The 11,454-nt window shown below is 33.8% G+C and overlaps 1 protein-coding gene across 1 annotated transcript; it reads right to left on the reverse strand.

Annotated features, from left to right (window-relative positions):
- Nucleotides 1-8,847: 8,847 nt before the first annotated feature.
- LOC18434471 (uncharacterized) lies at nt 8,848-11,095 on the reverse strand. Its single transcript, XM_006844541.4, has one exon. It carries the CDS (start codon nt 10,618-10,620, stop codon nt 9,190-9,192), a length of 1,431 nt encoding a protein of 476 aa, XP_006844604.1. The 5' UTR covers nt 10,621-11,095; the 3' UTR covers nt 8,848-9,189.
- Between the last annotated feature and the right edge of the window lie 359 nt (nt 11,096-11,454).

The raw sequence follows: 11,454 nt of genomic DNA on the forward strand, positions 1-11,454 counted from the left end.
GCTTCTTAGTATTGGGCAGTATATATAAAGCTTCGTAGTGTTTCCCCCTTGAGCAACCTTCTTTGATGAGGCAACCTTCTTGGTATTATGAAGTATTAGAGAGAGCTTCCTAGTGTTTTTAGCAGAGAAAAAGCACTTTGTAGAGGCAGAAATAAATACAAAATAGATAGAGAGGGGCATATTTGCAGAGAGAGAGAGAGATAAACCTCTAAATAGAGAGAGATAGGCCCGACAATGTGTCAGGATATTATTAGTACTGTCGCACGGGATATTAAAATATTATAACTTTGAATTGGGAAAGGCTGGAACGCAAAAAGTTTCTTAAAAAATTGTAAATTTGACTTTAATCTCAGCCATTGGATTGTAGTTGATCTAATGACTTAAATTATGGCAAAACATTGTTGCACCATATTATAGTGCAACCGTCGCATCAGATCACTTCTCTATATATAGCACGCGCTCTCTTCTTGACTTACAATCCCTATAGAAACAAGGCCATTCTTATTTTCGTGATATGTGTTCACCCCTTAACTCTGTCTTAATAACGTAGTATACTATAGATAAAGCTCATCTAATGTTTTTCTAAATCACCTCTATACCCCACACCTCATAATTCCCTATTTTTATTTTACTTTATTTATTTTTAATTTTTCTACACCACCGACGTGATCCGTATCACAATTCCACTAATCTGTCATGCATCTATGGGCAAACAATTTGCCCCATTGATCCAAAAACATTACCCTAGAATAGTTCAAGGTCATGTACCATATAATCACTCTAAGAATAGGGGTTTTCTGTATGCTTGCTATATGCACCTACCCCTTAATCCTGACGTAATAATATATAACATAATAATAATAGTAATAAGGATTACGTGCATTGTACAGAGTAGATCAATTTGAATAAGGTGGCAGAAAGCATATTTATAAATTTTGAAGAAAGATTTAGAGAGAATTAGAGAAGGACACTATTAGAGTTGAATATTCAAAAGTATTTTTTTTTTAAAAAAGTTGTAAGTCCCAGTCCTTTTAAGTATTAGTTTTTTCGTATACAAACATTATATTATTATGTAATTTGTAATATATAATTATACAAAATCATTGTTGTATAATAATATTTTTTGACAATTATGCAACAATCATATGACCTAGTTATGGCGAGTTAATCGGCTCACATGTTTTTGTTAAGTCTCATGTATCAAACACATATAGTAGAGATGGACGGCAAAAAATGGTGCCTCCACATAAAGGTGACATGGATGGTGGAGAAAATAAAAACAAACCATTTTTAGATTTTGGAAAAGGAAAAATTCTAGTTCTACGATGGACTCTTTTGTAAATCCTAAAATTTTGTAGAATCCATCTTTAAGACGGGTGTCAGAATGGGGCTTAATACATAAATAAATTAGTCAGCGACTCAATGAATACTTTTTCTAATTATATTACTACATAATTCATAGTAAACTATTATAATTATAAGGGAAAATTATATACATAATCGTTGTTGTTTCCGTTATTATGTCTCTACCGATAGTTTCTGTTATGATCACCGTATTCGTTTTTTATGTCAAAACAAAAATTTTAAAAAAAGACGACTAGAATCTTCAAGAACGGAAAAATGTTTGGTCTCTTGTTGCGTATTTTCTCTACCTATACGAAGTCATAGTTATTTGATAAAATCTAAGGGAAACCACTAGTTTGATCACCGTATTCGTTTTTTCATGTCAAAACAAAAATTTTAAAAAAAGACGACTAGAATCTTCAAGAACGGAAAAATGTTTGGTCTCTTGTTGCGTATTTTCTCTACCTATATGAAGTCATAGTTATTTGATAAAATCTAAGGGAAACCACTAGTTTGAGCCCCTAAAGTTAGGAGAAATATTAGGGATTGTGAGATTAGAAGATTATGAAAAATCTTGTAGTGTATTATCTCTCTATATCTTTGAAGTCATGGTTATCCAATAAAATCATAGGAACAACTAGTTTGCGTTTTTAAATTTAGGAGAAATCTTAGGGATTATGAACTTACCGAAAACAAAACAAGATGCTGGGTGAAGGGAAAAGAGAGAGTTTAAAAAAAAACCATTTTTTTAAAACCATTATTACCCATGTAGAGAGAGCGGTAGAGAAGAGAAAAACAATTTCGATAATTGAAGAACCGGAAATTTTAAATATTCGATTATTCAAAAATCGAAATTAGCCCTATTTTCAGTCGTTAAACAACCAAACATACTTTGAATTCGATTATTCAACAACCGAAAAAAAGGTAAAGTCTTCTCTTTTTTTAATTTCCGCTTTGACATGAAAAAAAGGACACGGTGGTAATAACCGAAACTATTCGTTAGAGCCGTAATAACGGAAACTATAACGGATATATATGTAATTTTAATTTATAGTTATAATTATAATAAAATATTTTAATTATATAAAGAAGGGGAAAAGAAAAAAAGGAAAAAAATGGTATATAAAACTATGTTATTATGATATTTATTAATATTATATAATGTTGATGTCATGATATTGTAATACACAACTTTAAACAATCCAATTAAGGCGCACCTTTAAATTTTATCATAATATGTAATTTTGGTGTAAATTTTTTTTAAGATTATCTCAAAATCCATTTTCATATTTAATTATAAAATTTTAAAATTATTAAAATCAAGTAGATCTATGAATATATAAAAACCTTGAAAATGGATGGTCTAGATAATGTGTTGCAAGATGCACTATTTTTTACACTCAAAATCTGATTTTTTTTCATATTTTTATATATCGATATCGCGACGATCAATTAGAAGGCTTTTTAACATTAAAGCAACTTTTTCCGATTGATTTTGAGGTGCATATGTAATTCTACATTTTAATGTTATAATTTTATATAAAACTTTTTCTCATTTAAAAGTCCTGTTAAAATCAATTTAAAAATTTAAAATGATTAATAATAAGAAATTAATAGCAAAGTATTAGAGAAAACGCGAAGCCAGCATGCATCGCTGTCCACTTTGATCAACACTACACATCTTCAAAAATAAATAAAATTAGCTTTAATTTCAAAGATAATAAATTATTTTAAAATAAATAACCTAAAAAACCAAACAGTCTTATAAAAAACACAATAAAAAAATTAATAATAAAGTTTTAGAGAAAACACTAACACTCGAAAATGCAAAGATAGCATGTTTCACAGTCCACATATAAAATAAATTGATAGGAATCTACAAAATAAAATCAAAGCGTACATTACATTTCCACCAACTTCATGAGATCTATATATTTATTGTAATACCCAATAGCTAACTACAAAATAACACTAGTAAATCCAAAAATAAACATTAGTGTTTATCGCATACTTAAAAATTCAAACTAAAAATTATTATCATAAGTATTAATTAAGTCAACTAAAGATTGATTTTTATTGAAAAATGAGATGCAATTCATTTCAAAAAACTAATAATATACAGAAAATCCCTTTTAAAAATTTGGAAAAACAAAGGAAAAATTGAACCTAAGTGAAATAATTTAAAAGATAATAGCACAAAAAAAATCCGTAGAAAAAAAATTAAAGCTCAGCTACCAAGAATTATCAAAGTGAGTAGAGACTAGATTAAGAGGATGAGAGTGAGTAGAGAGAGGATGGAAAAAGAGTGAGAAAAGAGGGATTGAGAATCGTTCGAGTAGGGGTTTTGGAAACCTGGAAAGAGAGTTCAGAGATGAAAGAGATTTAAGGAGAAGGACAATGAGATTTTTTAGGAGCAAAATAAAGAAAAAAAAGTAATGAGATAGGAGAGGAGCGTGAGAATTGAGAGATGGGAGGGCTTTAATGAGAGATACACCTTTTCAAATTTTGAAAGACAAATAATTTGAAATTTAAAAACAAAAATTTAAGAAAAGAGATGGAAGAAATGCTTGAGATAAGCGATAGGGACGTTTTAAGGAGATATGTACCTATTCAAATTATGAGAGAGAAAACAAACTTAGAAATTCAAAAGAAAAATTTAAAGAAAGAGTTAGAAGTGTATAAGATGTCTTTTCAAATTTGAGAGAAAAAACTTAAATTTAAAAAAAAAAATTTAAGGAAAAAGATGAAAGAGGAGCGTGAGATGAGAGATGCGACCGTTGTAAGGAGAGATGCACATTTTCAAATCTTGAGAGAGAAAAAACTTTGTGTTTTAAAAAGAAAAGTCTAAAGAAAAAGAAGAGATAGCTGTGTGAGAAAAGAGAGTTTTAAGATCGGATACACCTTTTCAAATTTAAAAGATAGGCGAGGTGCGTGAAATGAGAGATAGGAGAACTTTAAAAAGAGACGCAGCTTTTCAAATTGTGAGAGAAAACAAAAACTTAGTCATTTAATTTTTTTTTTTTTAAGAAAAGAGATGGGAGAGATGTGTGAGATGGGGGAGTTTTAAGGAAGAATTTACCTTTTCAAAATCTGAGAGATACGTGTCATAAAAAGAACTTTCGTTTAATATATATAGTAAATATTTTATTATCCTGAATAATTGAGAAAAGGTTTTGATAAGGATGATGGTGTTTTTTTTTAATATGTTAACTGTATCAAGTGAAAGAGGAGTACAATATACAGAACAATATTGTTTTTGAGGGACATGAAAAGCCTTGGGCCAAGTCCAAAAAATGCTATACAACCTAAAAAAATCAGAATAGGATCCAAAACAAAGTCTTCTATGATATGGCTGGAGGCCAATCAGCCAGATATGACTCCATAAAACCTGAATATGCCTGTAAATGTCAAAGATCTCGTAAAAAAATTGGTAAAAGCCTCAAGGGTGGGCTCATATAAAGCCTTAGGAGATGACATTTTTAGAGCGACTCTCAACAACCAAGAGTGTGCTCCAAGAAGGATTCAAAAGATCTAAGACCTTCCAAAAGTGCTCGGGCTTTGGCCATGGTGGAGTTCGCAAGACCAATGGGGGAGGTGTAGGATGAGAGAGTGACATTGTTGTGGTCACCTAAAAATGCCCCCCTATACCAGCTAGACCCAAATAGATTGATGATGATTATTGTATTATATTATATTTATATGTAGTCTTATTGCTATTTATTATAGGTGTGGTTTGTATAGAGCCTAGGCTCTAAGCTCTAAACAATCAAATTAGAGCCTACCTTCAAATAGTGTCGAGAAATGTGGTTTTAATATTGAAAATATTTGTAATATCCTTAAAATATATTTTTATATTTAATAATAAAGTTTAAAGCTTCAAAAATAGTATAGATCGACAGACCTCTGAAAACTTGAAAACCTTAAAAATTGACGGTCCTAAAACGTGTTACAAAATACATTTTTTTCAAAACTTGAAATCTTGATGTCGAGATGATCGATTAGAAGATATTTGAGCGTCAAAACAACCTCTTCGAGTGAAAATTTTGAGGTAGGCTCAAATTTGATTGTTTAGAGCCTCGGTTCTATATAAACTTTTCCCATTTATTATTACTATTATTATTATTTGTAATAATCATTACTGAAATAGGGAAACCGTTAGGACCCGGGGCTTGATAAGGCGAACACAGCTGACTTAAGCTCATCAAGTGAAACAACTCGTTCCAAAATGGAACTTGACACATCCGAAAGTTTTTTAAAAGGCAATTAGGTCAAAATAGAGGTAAATTTACCTCTTTAGAAAAAACAACCCGAAAATAATCAATGATAGCCTCTTCCCAAGCGGCATTATTATCCGAATCAATACCTGGGATAGCTAAACCTGAGGTATCATTCTGCCTTCTTCTAGCACTCGTAATAGAGTGGAAGAATTTTGTTTTCAAGTCTCCCTCTTTGAGCCATTTCTAAAACTCTCCTAAACTCTCTCATATATATATGTTTTCCCTATTGTATCCTAAAATATATCTCTATCTAGTTTTTCTAAAACATAGAAGAATACCCATTTGAAAGTCACATTTGCCTACTTCTTCGTTAGAGATAAGGTCCCCTTTGTTCTTACGACGAAGTGTTTATCCCTCAATAATGTAGTATAGATATAGCACACATTTGAAAAATATCATAGAAAGCTTGTTTCCAATACATTCAAGCTGAGATATGTCCATATAAGATGTTTTGGACTTCTCTTTTGAAGGATAGTTTTAAATGGTGAGAATTGAACTTTAGATGTCAAGTTGCAGCGGCCACCCCCACCCCCACCAGTGACCACCCCTGCCTAGAGCTTGTTTTCAGGCTCAATGCCCATTTGGGGACCTTACAACTTTCATCTATCTTTTTGTTTTTTTTTTTTGGGGATTCATTTTAGGCCGAGGTGATCATAAATAAATAGAAAAACTAATCAAAATCTTAAAATTTAAAATCTATTATATTGGAAAATTTTCATTCATCGTCTATATATAATAAGAGATTGTATACCATGAGACCAATTTATTTTTTATACAATGCGGTCACAATTGTTTTTAATCATTGGATGTGATATCCAATAGATTGAAGTGTGTCGCAACATTAAAAAATTTTCATAGATTGAAATGTGTCGTAACATTTAATTTTTTTTTATTTTGAACTTTGTGCCCAATTAATGGCGCATAATTAACCTCTTGATTTTACATCCACCGGTTCATAATAAATGGTCTTATTATAATATTATACACGTTTCATATAAGGGTGAAATTTGTATAAGGTGTCAACTTTATACTATTTAAGTAAGATGCACATCAAAACTATGCCGAAAATGTAGTTTTGATAGTGTAAAGCCTTGCGATGATATGAAAGTCTGTTGTGGCCTCCAATTATGACATTTAAAGTTTAAAAAATGGTGACCATCAAGCAGATCTATAAATACTTGAAAATCTTTAAAACAAACGGTCCAGATAATATTATATTAAAAGATGGAACTATTTTTAAGGCTATAAATCTTTCTTTTTTTCATGTTTATGAAATCTCGGCGTTAAAATGTTGGATTTAAGGGTTTTTTGGCATAAACAACGTTATTTTAAGGCTAGAAATCCTTTTTTTTTTTTTAATCATGCTTATGAAATCTTGACTTTGAAATGATGAATTTAAGGGTTTTTCGGCATAAGAACAACGTTTTACGTGCACCTTACCTACACAATATATGGTTGCGACCTTATATAAACTTTTTCCTTCATATAATAATGTCCGGTTCACTTTTAGACAAGATCCATCTTAAAAGATGGACCATGGGCTCTTAAGTCCCTCCGACTCACGAAAGCCATCTTTGTGGAAGAGCACAAGTGATGTTGCAGTAAATCTTGGGCTTCAAAATTGCTTGAAAATTGGTCGAGTAATGAGGAGCGATTGAGGTTTGATTTTAGTCTTATAAGGTGTAGATGATGACAGGAAATTGAGATTTTTTCGAATCGCAGTTGATTTGATTGTGGTGAGCCAATAAACTACTCCAGAAACAACTAACTCCTCGAATGGTTTAAATTAAAGGATCAGCAACTGATGTTAGTCCCAAGACCAAGTCTTGAAATCAATTGAGACTTTCCTCTCTCCTTGCATTTCATTTGAGGAAGGGCTAAGGTTTTCCCTCTGTTGTTTGCCTTTCGGGTTTCGCTTGTGTTGCCTAGTAATGAAGAAGATGATGGAATAATTTCGCTTGTGTTGCCTAGTAATGAAGAAGATGATGGAATAATGATGAAGACATTGGAAAGAATGGAGAAATAATGATTGAGATCATGGTATTTGTTGGTTAAATACAAATGGCTCAACTTCCTATGAAATTCGGGTTTTGTACTCAACAGTAACTTGGATGAAACTTGTTATTGTCACGATAGTGTCATTTGTTCGTGCATCAATCTTTATGTCGCTGGTTTGGGCTAGTTCAAGGTACAACAGAAACTATAGGAAGTTTTTTGTGAAATCTTATTTGGCTTTTCGAATGAACCTAATTGTTGGGAAGTTTATTGTGAATGCATTAGTCCCCTCTGGATCTGATGCATTTAGGATCTAAAACACATTCATGCAAATGCATTTTCGTCTTGGATAAAAAACAGTACATATCCGATAATCTGAGAAGAAATCAAATGTACAGTCCAATATAGAGTTTAAAATTCATGTTTTAGAGTTTAAAATTCATGTTTTTCAAATTCCGGATTATAGTGGTCTTAGTTTATCGACCTGTGAAGTCTAGACCCAAAATTCATATCTAAAATATACTTTGGGATGCTTTGGCTGATCCTCTAAATCCCTACCCTCCAATTTTTTTTTTTGTTTTTTTTAAACCAGCAAAACAAATTCTAAATTTAGCTGCAATTATGCTGGGATAACTCAAGAAAGGGTTTAGCTGCAATTATGTTGGGATAACTCAAGAAAAGGTGAGGTTTGAAGTAAGGTGCGCCTCAAAACCATACCAAAAATGCAGTTTCCAAAAATGGTGAAGATCAAGTATATGCTTATCTATAAACGCTAGAAAACCTTAAAAATGGACAGATCAGATGATGATGATGAGTTAGAAGATTGACTATATTTATGATTAAAAATTCTTTCTTTTTTTTCTTTTGGTCTATGAATTTCGAGGTGCAGATGATTGATTGAGAGATTTCCAGCATAGGAACAACCTTCTCGGGCTTTTAGGTGCACCTTACTCGTACATTATAATCGTACATTATAGGGTTGACACATTATATAAACTCTCTCTCAAGAAATGGGAGAACTAAGTATATCAAGACTATTTCCAAGTTCATCAAAGAAATATCAATAAGAGATTATATCTAGTGAGCAAAAACAGCGTTGGCATTAAAGATCCATCTCTCAATGGAGGGTAACATCCTTATGCAAGACCAAGGACTAACTTATGGAGCACAAGTAACAAAGTTCCAAAAAAATAAGAAAATAAAAAATTCAATCATTCAATGAGTTCAAAAGTAGACAAACAAAAAGACTTTATTAGGAATAAGAAAAGAGAGACATTCAATTAAAAAGAGAATGCATTAGATTTAACACATGAGGAAGCGCAGAAGAATATATATCCAGTGATTTCCGATACAACTCCATAAGTTAGCAGGACCCAAAATTGGCAGAAATCAAAATGTAAGAGAGAGTATTAACAGGGATTGGCAGAAATCAAAATGTAAGAGAGAGTATTAACAGGGAAATTAGAGTGGGTTCCCTAAGAATCAAAATTATATCAATCTCCATGGACAAATCAGAGGTCTAGAGTGAGAGTTTACTAGAAATCAAATCAGGAAGAATTTATTGTATCACTCTTCAGAACCAGCCTTCCTTCACCGGCATATCCTGTTGCTTCTGCTTCTTTCTCTTTCTCCTCTCACTCCTCACCATTCTCTCTAGATCATCAACCTTCAGTGAAAGCCTGGTTATCAACCTACTTTGAATAGCACTCTTCTCGCAAAGGTCATAAATCATTTGCTTAAGCTTCTCATTATCATCGACCATCTTCCTCAGTACAAACCCAAATTTCCCTGCTTCTTCTTCACCCCTATGCAATTCCATGGTGTTTTTGGAATGACTTGGAGATTGATCTTTTTCTGGGGTTTCTTCAAAAGCTTCAGAGTCATGGCCTTCTTCCTTTCTTGTCTCAATTTCCATGTTGATCTCTCTCTGGCCTTCTTTTTCTAGGGTTCTATCTATAGAATCATGACAAACATCTTCTTCTTGATCAACATGCTCCCAATCTTGATCCTCTTGTTCCCAATCTCCATGGTAATCCGTACATTCCCATCCTGTCTGGTTGAGGCATTCTTCTTTGGCTTCAGTTCCAGGATCCTCTGCTACCTCCATGGTCTCTAACTTTTCTTCATTACGCTCACCAGAATAACCCTCTTCCTGTTCCTCTCTTTCAAGTTCTTCAACTTCTTGGGGTAATTTGGCTGGCTCCATGGTCTCTATTATTTCTTTGGTCACGCTTTCTAGGGTTTCTTTGGCTGGCTCCATAGTTTCTCGGGTTCTTTTGGTCGGCTCCATAGTTTCTAGGGTTTTTTTGGTCGGCTCCATTGTTTCTAGGGTTTCTTTGTTTACTTTCATGGTTGCTACGGTTTCTTCATCAGAATCACCACAAACACAGTCCCCTACAACCTGACCATGACATTCTTCTGAAACTTCCTCAACCTTCAGAGGTTCATTCTTCATATTGCAATTCATAGCTTGCTCCTCTGTAACAGGTGCCTCAGGAGCTTGATCAAGACTTGGTTTCTGAGAAGAAATCTCATCAACCATCTCCTGAAGCTTGACAACCTCTCGAATCACACCTTTGCGACACTCTCGAACAGCCAAATTCACACTAGGGATCGAATCCAGTCGAAAAAGCAGAGACATGAGAGTCTCATACATCCTCAATCTCTCTCTCTCATGACTTCTAATTAAGGCCTGAGTTTCAGGTTCAAGAACCAGGCGTCCAAGCAGAACAGCCTCTGCTTTCACCTTTCTGATCAATTTCACACACTTTCTCACTCTAAACCCCCTAAACACTCTCTGAATTTTGAGAGCAGAATCAGACTGGGCACACTCTGAACTCACAAACTGTACAGGGATCGAAACTACCTTACGAGGACGCTCCGGCTTGGGTTGTTGGCGAGGCGAGGTCTGTGGTTTAGTTTGACCTGGAACTGCTCGGCTTTTTCGCGCAAGGTAGTTACGGCTGGCATTGCCCCAATGCCTATCGAAGAAGGCCCTCTCCATGGCTAGAACTTGCAGGTATCGTAAACTCGAATGTTTGGCCGGCCGGAAGACTGATTGAAAAATCGTAGAACTTGCAGGTATCGGAAACTCGTATGTATGGCCGGAACTGATCGGAAAATCGGTCGGAAAACACAGGTATAGACGAGAAACCGATCGGGAAAAGTCTCACGTGGACGGAAAAGAGCTTATAGACGAGATTAAAAGCCCTAGACTTCGCTTTAATAGGTTGGTGATGAAAATGAAAGACGGGGCTGTTTATAGGAAGAGAGGAAGTTTATCGATTCCAGGGTTTTCTAGAAGAGAAGAGGAGAGAAGAGAGAGAGAGAGAGAGAGAGAGAGAGTAGAGAGTTTTCCAGAAAGTTACAGAGAGAGCGAGAGCGAGAGCGGCGGGAGAAAGTTCGGCGCCAAGCGTGCGTTATTTGCTTGCGGGTGAAATTCGACGAAAGTTTCGGGATTCTCCGAAAATGCAAAACAAGGACCGGTTCTCTAGAGGGCGACACCGGGCATTTTTTTTTCTTCAAAAGATCTTCGACCATTTTTTAAGGAAATTTACCAAAAATATCTTTAAAAGATGAATTATATAACATTGGGTCCGGTTCGTATACAGTTGAGGCCCTAAACGATTAAAATAGAGCGCACCTAAAAATGCGGTTTCAATATTGAAAATATTTGTGATAGCCTTAAAATATGTTTTTAAATCTAATTATAAAATTTAAAACTTTTAAAAGAGCGTCGATCTAGTATATCTATGAAAACTTGAAAATTGATCGGCCAAATATTCATTGCAAGATACACTATTTCTAAACTTGAAATCCAATTTTTTCTATGTCCATG

The sequence above is a fragment of the Amborella trichopoda genome, chromosome 6, assembly GCF_054954075.1.
Source record: "Amborella trichopoda isolate Santa Cruz 75 chromosome 6, AtrichopodaSantaCruz75HAP2 v2.0, whole genome shotgun sequence".
Classification (NCBI taxonomy): domain Eukaryota; kingdom Viridiplantae; phylum Streptophyta; class Magnoliopsida; order Amborellales; family Amborellaceae; genus Amborella; species Amborella trichopoda.